This window comes from Chrysemys picta, chromosome 2 (assembly GCF_011386835.1).
Source record: "Chrysemys picta bellii isolate R12L10 chromosome 2, ASM1138683v2, whole genome shotgun sequence".
NCBI lineage: Eukaryota > Metazoa > Chordata > Testudines > Emydidae > Chrysemys > Chrysemys picta.
This window is the reverse complement of record NC_088792.1, coordinates 225,153,613-225,169,457: the sequence shown is the minus strand read 5'-3', so window position 1 is coordinate 225,169,457 and position 15,845 is coordinate 225,153,613. Positions and strand designations below refer to the sequence as shown.

The 15,845-nt window shown below is 45.8% G+C and overlaps 2 protein-coding genes across 2 annotated transcripts in view; both read right to left on the bottom strand.

Annotated features, from left to right (window-relative positions):
• The window catches only part of LOC103306284 (uncharacterized), a 91,168-nt gene that overhangs the window by 66,927 nt on the left and 8,396 nt on the right, over positions 1-15,845 (bottom strand). The window lies entirely within an intron of this gene.
• Positions 6,686-10,781, bottom strand: LOC135981723 (SRRM2 protein homolog rsr-2-like). Its single transcript, XM_065585593.1, has 2 exons — positions 9,752-10,781; positions 6,686-8,674 (listed from the first exon to the last, which is right to left on the bottom strand). The coding sequence occupies exons 1-2, from the start codon at positions 10,290-10,292 to the stop codon at positions 8,145-8,147; spliced, it is 1,071 nt and encodes a 356-aa protein (XP_065441665.1). The 5' UTR covers positions 10,293-10,781; the 3' UTR covers positions 6,686-8,144.

Here is a 15,845-nt window from a genome sequence, read left to right as displayed (position 1 = left end):
AGAAAGACATAATTCTGTCTAGCACTAAAGCAACTTCCCCAATTATGTGAAAGAGAGAACAAGTATGCAAGGAAGAGGAAATGGTGAAACTTATAGGTTAATTTTTTGTTCTTGGTTTTTGGGAATCCTGCCTAATGTTTTTGACATTTGAAGCATGCAGATCTCACAGCTAAAACAGCAAAATATAATCACTGAACTTTATCCATTTTTCAAAATGTCAGAGTTGCCTTTTAATGAATCGCTTGACTTTGCAGTATTTCTCTGGACTTTAACAATGGCTCTGTGCCTCTGCCTGTCTATGTCCTTTCGGTGGGGGACAGGGGGGCGAGGGCAGGGGAGTGATGGGTGGTGTGGAAACGTAGGAGAGAGCTCTTATAATGTCACAGGGCTCAATCATGGAAGATGCTTAACTAAGTATATGAGGAGTTCCAATGACTTCAGTGAAGCTAATCATGTGCTCAAATGCTTTGATGGATCAAAGCTGTAGTGCTCAGAACCCTGCAAGATTGACACGTAGGCTTTACAGGTGGCTGATGTGATTGCAGAGCTGTCTTTGAAAACTTGTGGTGATCGGGGGAGGTCCTGGACAATTGGAAAAAGGCAAATATAGTGCCCATCTTTAAAAAAGAGAAGAAGGAGAACCTGGGGAACTACAGATCGGTCAGCCTCACCTCAGTTCCTGGAAAAATCATGGAGCAGGTCCTCAAGGAAATCATTTTGAAGTACTTGGAGGAGAGGAAGGTGATCAGGAATAGTCAACATGGATTCACTAAGGGCAAGTCATGCCTGACCAACCTGATTGCCTTCTATGATTTAATAACTGGCTCTGTGGATATGGGGAAAGCAGTGGACATAGATATATCTTGACTTTAGCAAAGCTTTTGATTTGTCTCCCACAGTATTCTTGCCAGCAAGTTAAAAAAGTATGGATTGGATGAATGGACTATAAGAAGATGGATATGAGTCAGCAGTGTGCCCTTGTTGCCAAGAAGGCTAACGGCATATTGGGCTGCATTAGTAAGAGCATTGCCAGCAGATCAAGGGAAGTGATTATTCCCCTCTATTCAGCACTGGTGAGGCCACATCTGGAGTATTGCATCCAGTTTTGGGGTCCCCACTACAGAAAGGACGTGGACAAATTGGAGAGTCCAGCAGAGGGCAACGGAAATGATCAGGGGGTTGGGGCACATGACTTACAAGTAGAGGCTGAGGGAACTGGGCTTGTTTAGTCTGCAGAAGAGAAGAGTGTGGGGGGGGGGGTTTGATAGCAGCCTTCAACTATCTGAAGAGGGTTCCAAAGAGGATGGAGCTCGGCTGTTCTCAGTGGCGGCAGGTGACAGAACAAGGAGTAATGGTCTTAAGTTGCAGTGGGGAGGTCTAGGTTGGATATTAGGAAACACTATTTCACTAGGAGGATCGTGAAGCACTGGAATGGGTTACCTAGGGAGGTGGTGGAATCTCCATCCTTAGAGGTTTTTAAGGCCCAGCTTGACAAAGCCCTGGCTGGGATGATTTAGATGGTGTTGGTCCTACTTTGAGCAGGGGGTTGGACTAGATAATCTCCTGAGGTCTCTTCCAACCCTAAGATTCTAAGATTCGATCTATTGATAAAACTGGATGTGATGCTTCCGGGGTACCCAGGGTTGTGAGACACCTTGTTACCACCTGCCCTTGGCATGAGGAAGCCTTGTCTGTACCTGCCAGAAGTCAGTTCCCCAACTCCATTGGCCACACAGACTTCACAGGCCCCCTTGTTTCTCTACAGGTTAGCGACTGGCACACCCCAACCCACGAGCCCTCCAAACATCACCTTAAAGTGTCCAGCCCCTGGTCTCCTGTGCACTCGCAGAATTCACAGATTCGCTGCTTCCAAAGAAGCAGTGCACCCCTGCTTACCAGTTCCACCTTAGATCACTGCTCCGCTTAACACACATCACTTGGATAAGTCTCTAGTGAAATTAAGTATAAGGTTATTTACCAAAACAGAGATTCAAATAATCAGGGCCGGCTCTAGGCACCAGCGTTTCAATCATGTGCTTGGGGTGGCCCTTTTCAAGGGGCAGCATTCCGGCTCTTTGGGGGCGGCACTTTTCAAGGGGTGGCACTCTGACTTTTTTTTTTCTTTTTTTTTTGCTTGGGGTGGCAAAAAACCTGGAGCCGGCCCTGCAAATAATAGCAAGTAGAAGTATTGGAAACAAATTGTTACATATAAAATAATAACATGCATTCTGGAGCCTAGACTTAATTAACAAGATAGGCTCATGTCTAACCGTGTCTTGCCCGCCCAAAATCCTTACAGCACTTTACAGCCAGGCTGTCTACGATCCTCCTTTCATGAGATGAGTATGCTGTCAGCTTGCCTTCTTAGCGAAGGACCCACATGTTTCCTTGCACCCCAAGATATACCAGAACAATCCTTTGTCATGGTTCATAAACAGGACACCAGCTATTGTTTGTGAAATCCACAGGCTAAAGCAATCTACCACTGGTGGCTCAGTATTCAAATAGGCCTACATTGTGAGGCGTACAATATACACACTAAAAATGACCTGACAGGGAGATAGGTGTCTGTAATCTCCTGCCTGAAAGCAACATTTCCGAGGTATGTCCCCTCCTGGTGACCCGCCTTAGCTCAAGACCTGAGGAACATAATGTTTAGGATTGATACATAACTCCTTAAATATTATCTGTACATACAGTTCACAACAATTATGGGCTACTGACTCTCAGTAGAGACCTCACATGCCACCCTTTGGTGAACTATTATGCATATAACTGACCCAGAGTATCCCTGTAAAGCCCTATGCACCTATGCCTGTGCCCTCTGCCGGAGGGCATCAAGGGATCCCTGGGTCACTCTGGTAAATTTCACTTCCTTCACATATGAATTCTAAACACCCTACTAATCTGTCTCTGAGATTCATTCAGTGTATAAACTACCAAAACTAACTTTATTTTTCTATGATCAGTAGCTTTCTCTACTACCGTACTGGCTGGCTAGCTTCATTCTGCTGTTGCTCCAGAATTCATCATTCTGTGATTTGATACAACACCAAAGGATGAACTTTTGAAGCATGGACCCAGCACATAAGGACTTGGAGTTTTCAAAGATTTAATCTTAAAAAATAAATACTACGAATTACTTGAGCCCTGTAGGCAGGCTCCGAAAAACTACTGTCCAGCTACAAGGTTATTATTCTAAACTATTTTAGTCACTCAAAATATATCAGCCAGAAATCATGTGATAATTTGGAGGATAATTGGTTTGCGATCCTTTAAGACTGCTATCTATACACAAATGAGTGAGCCACATTCTTGTATCTGTTCTTGTGTCAAGCTGTCACATAAAGTACTAAACTAGAAATCAAACAAATAACAGATTTCCTTTTTGTCTGGTTTAAAAAAAAATACAGAGACCAAAATAAATCCTCATTATGTTACATTATTTAAAATAAGATTAGTGAGAAAACAGGCTATCATGGGAAAAAATCCTCCTTTCATCAGTGATTAGTCCACAGGCCCTGAAAGGATGAGTGGAGAGACTCCTTTTATCTGACAGGGAATCCTTCTTCCTGTATTGAGTTACAGTAGCATTTTGGAGAAAGAATGGTCCAATGGTTAAGGCATTAGCCTGGAAGACCCATGTTCAATTCCATGCTCCACCACAGACTTCCTGTGGGACTTTTCGCAAGTTATATATTGTGCCTCAGTCGCCATCTGTATAATGGGGATAATAGCACTTCTCTCCCCTCCCCGCAGGGTGGTGTGATGATAAATACATTAAAACATGGTGAAACATTCGGACATCATAGTGGTGGAACCCAGGTAAGTACATATGATAGATGGTGTACATATTGGGGTGGGGGGGAAGGCTGAGTGTATATGTGTTCAATTTCTCTTAATTCATGAGAAAATGTGGCTAATGTTGAATAGATTGCTCACTATATTGAATTAGATGACATTTTTTCCCCTCATACCCAGAAAAAAAACGTTCAGATTCAGTTTTCATAACCCAGTAATTGCAGGGCTATTTTCCTCAGGAGAAGAGGAGCTCACTGCCTGTGGGTTTTACTGAGACTGTAAGCTCTTCGGGGCGTGGACTGTGTTTGTACAGTGCCTAGTACATTAGGGTCCTAGTCCATGACTGGGGTTGCTAGGTGCTCCCACAATCACAGATGCCGGCTTCCTCCAGGCCCCGGGAGTGCTCAACCCCCACTCTGCCCCGGGCCTATCTCACCCACCCCTTTCCCTCAACCCCACCCCTGCCCCTTCCTGCCCCCCCTCTGCCCCAGGCTCTGCCCCAACCCCACCCTTATCCCAAGTCCCCAGCCCTGCCCCGCCTCTTCCTGCCCCTGCTCCACACCCACCCTGCCTCTTCCCACCAGTTCCACCCCATCCCCCAAGTGCCTCGTCCCCGCCTCGTCCCTCTCCCTCCCCGTGCTGCCTGCATGTCCTGATCGCGGCTGCCGGTGGGTGCTCCAGGGCTGGAGCACTCTCGGAGTCGGTGCCTACGTCCACAATCCAAATAGGAATACTATTCATACACCTGCATCCTGTCTGGCACATTTCTCTGTTGTGCACACGTCCACAGGTTCAGGGAGATCAGATTTACAATTTATTCCAGGCTTACATTGATTTTCACACTCCAAGGATTTGAAAATGTCAGGATTTGAACTTTTTAAAGAGGTGGGTTAAAATTAACACACATAAAAGCTGTGAAGAGCAGCACATCTGATGCTGGATACCATGATGTGCCTATTAAGCCACATTCCCTGTTTTCATTCTGAGGATTTAATATACATTACTGAGATTATGTTGCTGGAACATCAGGAATTGAAATTTAGTATCAGAAATTATTATCTGGAGAAGATACTCCTAGCTATTCCTATAACAATATAATACACAGGTGATCTTTTTAGTGTTGACACAGTTGTTGTATGCAGTAGGACTGTAATGTTCTAAACATTATCAAGAACTTCTGTGAACCTTTGTTATTTTTACACACTCCCCAAGGCACCTTTTATTCATATCCTTTAAGCCAAAACAGTCTGTGAACTTTACTCCCCTGCACATCCAGTTTATAGCTGATATAAGCTGTGGCTCAAATTGTTAAAACTCACGGCCCAGCACATGCAAAATGTGCATGTAACCCATTGCATGGACAAAATTTTTATTATGCCTTTACATGAGCATGTTTACATGCATAATGGGTGGCTGTGCATGCAAATGGAACTTGTACAGATAGTTGCCCCTTTTGCTTATGCAGAAGTTTGTATGCAAGACTGCAGATGCAAGTTAAGGTAAACAGTTTTGGCAATCTAGCCCTGTATTCAAAATATTTATAAATTAAATATATTCAGGGAGTGATTTGATTTTTCAAGTCCTGAAATGGTTAAGATTGGTCACTGGAAATGAGGTGTTTTCTGCAGCAGGATGTCTGTACAATACTCTGAGGTGAGTGATGTCACTTGGTTTCAGATATCCTGGTGGATCACACTTCACATGATTCATTCTAAATGTTAAGCTCCAAGGTCAAGAGAATGAAAACACTGACTTATTTGATATCCCATTTAAAAAGTTCTTTAGAAAGACCTTCACATAGCACTATAATAAATATTCTTTATTACTGAAAACAATCCCACCATTCAGTCAACAACAGAACTGAAATGCGCCGCATGTTCAAAACAGTGAGGTATTTCAAGACTATCTGGAGTTCAGATCCAGCAGACACTTACACTGGGGCTTAACTCTAAGCATGTGAGTGCTCCCATTAACTTCAATGTCATAACCCATGTGTAAAGTTAAATACATGCATAAGAGTTTGCAGGACTTGGGCCTTGGCAACTTGAATCTTATTTTAAAACTTTACTAAAAAGCGATTCACATAAATCTAAACCTTCTTCCAGGTGTTGCTGGCAGCAAAAAAGGATGAGGTTCTATTTTCTAAGGGTTTCCTTCTGAAAACTTCTGGCTTAAAACCCTACCCAGAAACCTATAAAACTATATATAACACCTTGGGTGCTTTTGATAGTCTTCCCCACTTGCAAGCACTGGAATGCAGGGATTTTAAAACAAAGAAAAAACTTTATAAATGGGGGGTGGCAGGGGAGAGTTAACGGAATAAATTTGGGAAAGCCAGCATATAATTAATTAACACTATTAGGTCTGATGAAGTAGGTTCTGCCCCACGAAAGCTTATGCCCAAATATATTTGTTAGTCTCTTAGGGTATGTCTACACTACGGGACTAATCCGAATTCATATAATTCGAATTTCGAAAACAGGTTGTATAAAGTCGAAATGTATGCGGCCACACTAAGCACATTAATTCGGTGGTGTGCGTCCAAGTACCGGGGCTAGCATCGATTTCTGCAGCGTTGCACTGTGGGTAGCTATCCCATAGCTATCCCATAGTTCCTGCAGTCTACCCCGCCCATTGGAATTCTGGGTTAAGATCCCAGTGCCTGATGGGACAAAAAACATTGTCGCAGGTGGTTCTTGGTACAGCCTCACCTCCTCCCTCCCTTCCTCCCTGCATGAAAGCAACGGACGGCAGACAACCATTTCGCGCCTTTTTTCCTGGGTGGGTGAACACTGCAGACTCCATTACCACGGCAAGCATGGAGCCCGCTCAGCTCAAGACAGCAGTCATGAACATTGTAAACACCTCGCGCGTTCTCGTGGAGTTTATGCTGAGCCAGGACCAGAAAAACGAGGCGAGGAGGCAGCGGCGGCGGCAGCGCAGCGACAAGCATGATGAGGACATGGACATGGACATGGACACGGACACGGATACAGAATTCTGTGAAACCACGAGCCCCGGTGCTTTGGAGATCATGTTGTTAATGGGGCAGATTCTATCCATGGAACGCCGATTCTGGGCAAGGGAAACAAGCACAGACTGGTGGGACCGCATAGTGTTGCAGGTGTGGGATGATTCCCAGTGGCTGCGGAACTTTCGCATGCGTAAGGGCACTTTCATGGAACTTTGTGACTTGCTGTCCCCTGCCCTGAAACGCCAGAATACCAAGATGAGAGCAGCTTTCACAGTTGAGAAGCGCGTGGCGATAGCCCTGTGGAAGCTTGCAACGCCAGACAGCTACTGGTCAGTCGGGAATCAATTTGGAGTGGGCAATCTACTGTGGGGGTTGCTGTGATGCAAGTAGCCAAAGCAATCACTCAGGTGCTGCTACGAAAGTTAGTGACTCTGGGAAATGTGCAGGCCATAGTGGATGGTTTTGCTGCAATGGGATTCCCTAACTGTGGTGGGGCGATAGACGGAACCCATATCCCTATCTTGGCACCGGAGCACCAAGCCACCGAGTACATAAACCGCAAGGGGTACTTTTCAATGGTGCTGCAAGCACTTGTGGATCACAAGGGACGTTTCACCAACATCAACGCGGGCTGGGCGGGAAGGGTTCATGACGCTCGCGTCTTCAGGAACACTACTCTGTTTAAAGGGCTGCAGCAAGGGACTTACTTTCCGGACCAGAAAATAACTGTTGGGGATGTTGAAATGCCAATAGTTATTCTTGGGGACCCAGCCTACCCCTTAATGCCATGGCTCATGAAGCCGTACACAGGCAGCCTGGACAGGAGTCAGGAGCTGTTTAACTACAGGCTAAGCAAGTGCAGAATGGTGGTAGAATGTGCATTTGGCCGTTTAAAAGGTCGCTGGCGATCATTATTGACTCGCTCTGACCTCAGCCAAAGAAATCTCCCCATTGTTATTTCTGCTTGCTGCGTGCTCCACAATCTCTGTGAAAGTAAGGGGGAGACCTTTATGGCGGGGTGGGAGGCTGAGGCAAATCGCCTGGCTGCTGATTATGCGCAGCCAGACACCAGGGCGATTAGAAGAGCACACCAGGAAGCGCTGTGCATCAGAGAAGCTTTAAAAACCAGTTTCATGACTGGCCAGGCTACAGTGTGAAATATCTGTTTGTTTCTCCTTCATGAAAACCTGCCCCCTTTATTGACTGATTTTCTGTAAGGAACCCACCCTCCCCCTTCCCCCAGCTTTCTTTCAAACCAAATAAAGTCACTATCATTTAAAAATCATTTATTCTTTATTAATAGATTAGAAAAAGAGGGAAGGAACCCGGGTGGTATTTGGGAGGAGGATTGCTGGGAAGGAAAAAGCCACTAAGAAAAGGTTAAAAAAATGACAGCCTTTTGCTTGGGCTGTCTACTGGGGTGGAATGGGAAGGTGTATGGAGCCTCCCCTCCCCCCCGTGTTCTCACACGTCTGGGTGAGGAGGATACGGAACATGGGGAGGGGGGAGGGTGGAACAGGGGCTGTAGCGGCAGTCTGTTTTCCTGCAGCCGTTCCTGAAGCTCCACCAGACGCCGGAGCATGTCTGTTTGCTCACGCAGCAGCCCCAGCGTTGCATCCTGCCTCCTCTGATCTTCCTGCCGCCACCTCTCATCTCGAGCGTCTCTCCTGTCCTCACGTTGGTCCCTCCTGTCCTCACGTTGGTCCCTCCTGTCCTCACGTTCACTGGCTTCTTTCCTATACTTTGAAACTGTTTCCTTCCACTCATTCAGATGAGCTCTGTCACTGCGGCTGGATTCCATAATTTCAGAAAACATCTTGTCTCGCGTTCTCTTCTTACGACGCCTTATCTGTGATAACCTTCGGGATGGAGGAGGGAGGCTTGAGGAATTTGCAGCTGCTGTAGGGAGGGGAAAAAAGAGAGAATTGTTTAAAAAGATACATTTTGCAGAACAATGCTTATACTCTTTCATGGTGACCAACACTATTCACATTACATAGCACATGTGATTTCTGTGCAAGGTCGCATTTTGCCTCTTAATGCTGAGTGCCTGTGGCTTTGCTGCTAGAGATCACAGGTCTGGGCAACAGAATTCGGCTTGCATGCGGCCATGGTAAGCCATTGTCTTACAGCTTCTGCGCCCTCCTTTCCCACATACCAAGCATAGCCTGTAGAGTGCTGCGGTTTTTCTGTTAACATTCAGCAGCAGCAGAAAACAAACTAACCACCCTACCCCCCCCCTCCCCGCCATGAATTCTCTGGGATGATCGCTGTACCCCTCCCCCCCCACCGCGTGGCTGGTATCAGGGAAGATCCCTGCAGGAACCAAACTAACCACCACCCCCCCGCCGCCGCCCCCCTCCCGCCATGAATTCTCTGGGATGATCACGGTACCCCTCCCCCCACCGCGTGTCTGGTAACAGGGAAGATCCCTGCTAGCCAAACGCGAAAAGCTCAGGGCCAATTTCCCATTTGCGCTTGGCTAACTGCAGGGAAGGATTTATTTTCCGCCACAGGCAAACAGCCCAGTAGGAACTGCCACCTCTGTCCCCTTAATTAAGTTCCCGTATTTCAACCAGGTTACCATGAGTGATATCACTCTCCTGAGGATTACACAACAAGATAAAGAACGGATGTTGCTTGAATGCCAGCAAACACCAGGACCATACGCTGCCAGGTTTTGTCAGGCAATGATACCAGATTACTTGCTGCAAGCATGGCGTGGTCAAGTGTCCTACCATGGAGGACGGAATAAGGATGCACTGCCTAGAAACCTTGTGGCAAGGCTTTTGGAGTACCTCCAGGAGAGCTTCATGGAGATGTCCCTGGAGGATTTCCACTCCATCCCCAGACACGTTAACAGACTTTTCCAGTAGCTGAACTGACCGCGAATGCATCTCAAGTCCTCAGGGCAAAGTAATCATTAAAAACCGTTTGCTTTTAAAACAAGTTTTATATTTTAAAAGGTAAACTCACCTGAGGTCCCTTCCATGGGGTCAGAGTCTTGGGTACTGGCTTGGGAGGGTTGGGAGGGTACTTCAGTCAGGGTGAGAAAAAGATCCTGGCTGTTGGGGAGAACGGAGTGCTGTGTGCTCTCTGCAAGCTCGTCCTCCTCGTCCTCCTCTCCCCCATCGGCAGAATCCTCAGGTGTAGCTGATGAGACTATCCCCGACCCGGAATCCACGATCACAGGTGGGGTAGTGGTGGCAGCCCCCCCTAGAATTGCATGCAGCTCGGCGTAGAAGCGGCATGTCCGCGGCTCTGACCCGGAGCGACCATTTGCCTCCTTTGTTTTTTGATAGGCTTGTCTGAGCTCCTTGACTTTCACGCGGCACTGATCTGAGTCCCTATTGTGGCCTCTCTCCATCATGCCCTTGGAGATTTTTTCAAAAGTTTTGGCATTTCGTCTTTTAGAACGAAGTTCTGCAAGCACTGAATCCTCTCCCCATACAGCGATCAGATCCAGTACCTCCCGTACGGTCCATGCTGGTGCTCTTTTTCGATTATCAGCCTGCATGGTTACCTGTGCTGATGAGCTATCTGTGGTCACCTGTGCTCTCCACGCTGGGCAAACAAGAAATGAAATTCAAATGTTCGCGGGGCTTTTCCTGTCTACCTGGCCAGTGCATCCGAGTTTAGATTGCTGTCCAGAGCGGTCACAATGATGCACTGTGGGATAGCTCCCGGAGACCAACACTATCCCTAATTCAAAATGTTAAAATCGATTTTGGCGCTACTCCGCTTGTCGGGGTGGAGTACAGAAATCGATTTCAAGGGCCCTTTACATCGAAATAAATAGCGTCGTTGTGTGGACGGTTGCAGGGTAAATTCGAATTAAAGCTGATAAATCCGAATTAAAGTTGTAGTGTAGACCAGGCCTAAGGTGCCACAAGGACTCCTAGTTGTTTTTGCTGATACAGACTAGCACGCCTACCCCTCTGAAAACTATTAGGTCAGACTCCCATCCCACAAGGTGCCTTAGCAATAAACCAAACCTCAGTCCTCTTCTTGCAGTTCTGAGTGGCCATTGTATTCTAGCCACTGCCGTACTCCCCAGTTCCCTGCTCGCAGTTTGTTGTCTAAGGCAGTGCTTCTCAAAGTCGGTCTGCCGCTTGTTCAGGGAAAGCCCCTGGTGGTCCGGGCCGGTTTGTTTACCTGCCGCTTCCGCAGGTTTGGCCGATCGCGGCTCCCACTGGCTGCGGTTCGCTGCTCCAGGCCAATGGGGGCTGCAGGAAGGGCAGCCAGCACATCCCTCGGCCCGTGCCGCTTCCAGCAGCTCCCATTGGCCTGGAGCAGCGAACCGCAGCCAGTGGGAGCCGCGATCGACCGAACCTGAGGATGCGGCAGGTAAACAAACCGGCCTGGCCCACCAGGGGCTTTCCCTGAACAAGCGGTGGACCAGCTTTGAGAAGCACTGGTCTAAGGTCGGAGAAGTTCAAGGATTCTAGCAGGTCAGTACTGCTTGGGCTGATCCAGGGCCTCTATACCACATGATCCAGCTGAGGTAATTGCAGCTTTAATTGCTGGGTAGGAAGGCCCACTCCAGAGTCTCTTAGCAGGCTACTGTTCTCTCCACAGCTTCAGCCCAAGCTGCCTCAGGTATGTTTGGTGCAGTTCTCTTGTCCCTTCTTTCCCAACAGAGCCAATAACATTTTATTGCCCCCAAACTCAAAACTTAACTGTATTTTAACTCCAATACCCCAAACTTTCTCATAACTGAAATGCAAGTGAGGCCTGCCCAGTTCAGCCATTGCCCCTTGCTCAACCAACAGATGCTGGGAGAGATCTCTTGCCGCAGCAGAACCTTTGCCCCTCTGGACTTCTCAAGCAACTCTGGGCCACTCTTCTCCCATTTCATCAACAGGTGTCAATAGTGAGCTCATCACACTCTCGGGCTTCAGGCCACACATATTATATCTCAGACCAAAACCCAGACCCTCCATAGACCTTCTTTCTTGTTATTGAACATCAAAGGGCAGACCCTCAGCTGGCTTCAGTGAAGTGATGCTGATTTACACCAGCTGAGGATCTGACCCCAAAATTCAATTCTAAAATTGGATATACAGACTTTAGGAAGAAAATGCAATGGAAGGAGTTCAAATGCCAACATTAATAAAATCAAGACAATGACTATGTACAATATTTATACCTTTTGATTATTCGTTTATGTCATCTAGTAGAAAAGTTCACAAACCTTAAATGAAATGTGACATCTGCCTGGGAGCTAAATGTGACTTTCAGAAACAAAACACATTTCTTACAAGGTAAGCTAGGGCAGCCACTCACACATCCCTAGAATACCAGACATCCAGTTCTTCCTGGAATGGCGTGGGCCCGCTGCCACTTGTGGACCCCATCCCCACCAGTGTGACCTCACACGAACTGTGCATGCAAGAACTCAGCAGCGGGGACCAAGCAGTGCACTTTTCAAAATGGCATCTCCTGTCCCTGATACCAGACAAAACCATGTCCAGTTTTGTCTCAGTACTGGACAGGACATTTAAATACATGACTGTCTGGCTTAAAACTGGACAAATGGCCTACCCATTCAACCCATCCATTCAACCCATCACCCTAAAATGAATAACTGACATCCATAGTGAGAAGCTCCTTGTGAATGAATGATTTCCAACACATTGTAGCAGCTTCAGACGAAAATAACTTTCTGGTAAGTAACTCAGTCAAACTTCCATCCCTCGAGGTGGAAATGTCCCAAGAATTGCTGAGTCCCTTAAAAATAAAGGTTTCTTTGCTATTTTCTCCTTTAGAGAAAATGTTGTGAACAACTAAAAAAAAAAGATATTATTTGTCTGGAAGCAGTTCTAACTGCCTGCACTTTTTATCTGGGTAAAACCAAATAAAATTTGCTTGGATGTGCCTATAACCCTAACTAGAGCTGATGGGAAATATCCCAGTGGAATGTTTTTCCACTAGAAAATGCAGATTTGTTGAAAGTGAAACATTTCATAAAAACATGTCCATTTTAACAAAATTTCATTTTGGAAAAAAATTGGAAATAAATATTTCAATACGATCAAAGTATTCTATTTGGACACTTTTGAAATGGAACATTTCAATATGTCACTTCAAAACAACTTGTGTTTTGAATTTTTTTATATAATAGAGTTGAATTTGGAATAAAAGGTTTAGATTTTGTTGACCCTGACCTTTCCCCCCCCCCCCCCAGAATTTTGTTCTGCAGGAAATTTACAATATTTTGCTTTCATTCCATTTCAGAACAGAATTTCAAATTTGCAGACTTTCCCATGAAATAGAAAAATTAAGTATCTGCCTTGCTCTACTCCTAACTACTAATGGTGGAGAAAATGACTACGACTGGGTCTACACTATAAACTTACATCGGTATAACTACGTTGCTCGGGGCGGGTGACAAATCCGCACTCCTGGTCAACACAGTTATTCCGACCTAACCCATGCTGTAGACAGCACTATGTCCAAGGGAGAGCTTCTCCCATTGACATAGCTACCACCAGTTCCAGAGGTGGATTAACTACACCAATGGGAGATGCTCTCCCATTGGCATAATAGCTTCTTTACTAAAGCACTACAACGGCACAACTGCACCAGTGCAGCTGTGCCGCTACAGCGTTTAAAGTGTAGACCTGCCCTAAGGGTCACATTTTAAAGAGCTCAGCTCCCATTTAGATACCTTAAGGTGGTGGCCAGGTTTTCTAGCATGTTTAGCACCCAGCAGCTTCCATTGTTCTCAATGGCGGGCTTATAGTACTATGTCTGATGGAACTAAACTCATCAGGGGAAACAAAACTGCTCTCCAAGGAGCACCCCCACTTTCTACAAAAACTTACCTCAGAGCTAATTTAGCAACCTACATTACTGGCAAATGATAAGAATTTGGGGGAAAAGATATAGTAAATCAAATGATCTGCCATATGGGTAGGCTGATGCTAAAACAGATTTTCTAAGTAGTTTCTACATCTTTTGAAGGTTCTGCTAGAAGTTCACAATGCAATGTTGTAAACATCTTAGGGCTGGGTCTACACTAGAAAATTAGATCAAACCCAGCTGTGTTGCTCAGAGCTGTGAAAAATCCACACCCCTGAATGACGTAGTCAAGCTGACCTAAGTCCCCATGTAGACTGCGCTAGGTTAACAGAAAAATTCTTCAATCAACTTAGCTACCGCCTCTCAGGGAGGTGGATTTACTACAGTGATGCAAGAACTCCTCCGGTCTCTGTAGTAAGTGTCTACACTGAAATCCTATAGTGGAGTAGCTGCAGCTGTGCCACTGTAGCATTATAAATGTAGACATAGCCTTAATGTATTCATTAGCATGCCCCTGGTTAGGGCATCTGTGGCAATGGAAACTAGGATATCTGGATTTAAAAGCACAAACCTGCTACTGCTTGAACTAAAGGACTAGGTGAGTTATCTTAGCAGTGGTAGCAGACTCAAACCTCTATATGTGGTCTCACCACTGGGGGGTGACAAAGAGCCACATTGTGTTAGCATGGGTTACATTTACATTGTTCATATGGCTGCCACCTTTTTGTTAATAGGAGGAAGAAAAAAGAATTTGTCTAAAGTCTGTGACATTAAATAATTCACCAAGTCAGCTCTTAGTCCAGGCTCTAGCCAGAGGGTGTGTGCATTTTTGTTTATAGCTGAGTATCAGATTGTTGGATTTTGTTTAGTTCGTGTTGGTCAACTGACTTTAGCATTCTTTTTATATATGTGCATGCAGAGGCAATATGATGGTTATTTATTTTAATGTAAAAAAGTCTGGCATGTTTAGACATTGGCATACTCCATTGTGGCTGCTTCAAGGAAATACGTTGTTATTTGATTTCCTGGAGGGATTAGTTCTTGTCGAATACATTTTTAATGCACTTCTGGTCTCTAATGAATTATGTAGTAATACTCTTTTCTGGTAAATGAGGTTTGGAAGAAATCAGGTCAAGTCTGATCACAAAAAATTGACATAAAATTCTGAAATAACCCTTGGACTGAATGAAACAGTCACTCTGGAGGAAACTACTTCAGTAGTCAAAACAAAGGAGACATTCCTGAATGACCGACATGCAATTGCCCTATCTTTTTCTCTAGATGACATTTCCTACAACTTCTGACTTTGATGAGACAACGATTAGAATTTGAAAGGGTCTACTAAATGAGAAATGATAGGACAACAGCCAGAAAGTACATGGCTGAGTAAGTGTCATGACTGGGGCCTGGGCAGTCTGACCTAGTGATCAAAGCAGGAGTCAGGCCAGGTCAGATACCAGGAGGTCAGAGTCCAAGGCAAGCCAGAAGGCGAAATCAAGTCTCAGGTGTCAGGAGGCAGGCAGGGTCAGGTTACCAGGAGATCAGAGTACAAGACATACCAAAGGGCAAATCGGGTGTCAGGAGGCAGGCAGGGTCAGGTGAGTTGGAGCAGGAATTGCAGGGAGAGCAGCATCCCTACACAGGGAGATCCCAGCTGCATGGACAACTTCCTGTTCTTTTGCTGGGTTTATACAGAAGCTGTGAAGTAGTCAGGACCCCCAGCATTCTGCCAATCAGATTCCAGGACTGGAATCCTCTGTCATGGTTCAGCTTCTATCCTAGCAACTGTTAGCAGGTCGCTGGGTGGCAGGTTGGAACTTACTACCTCCTAGGAGCCCTGTGGCCCAGCTCAGCTGAGGAAAGAGAAAGGTCCATTTGAAGGAAAATTCTCCCATCAAACGGCATTTGGGGAGGGAGGAAGAGGTAATTCCCATTTTGGATCTGGAAAGCCCTTCCCCCACTGCAGCGGTAGGGATCATGGGGTAGGGAAGATCTGAGTGCATCTGTGGAGGGCCAGGTTCAATCCAGCCATTTGTTTCTGGTTTAGTGATGTGTGACCAACAACAAATTGAACTTAGAAAGAGAAGCCACCACAGTGTTAAATTCTGGCTCCAAAATAAGTCAGACAATAGTGAGCAATCCCTAAACCTGCCATGTGAATAGCATCATTATGAAATGGTTGTGCATGTGGAATAGATGGACACACCATCAATGTGACTTGGCAGCTTTGCAAAACTGTTGTGGAGAACATAACAATCTCCCCTCC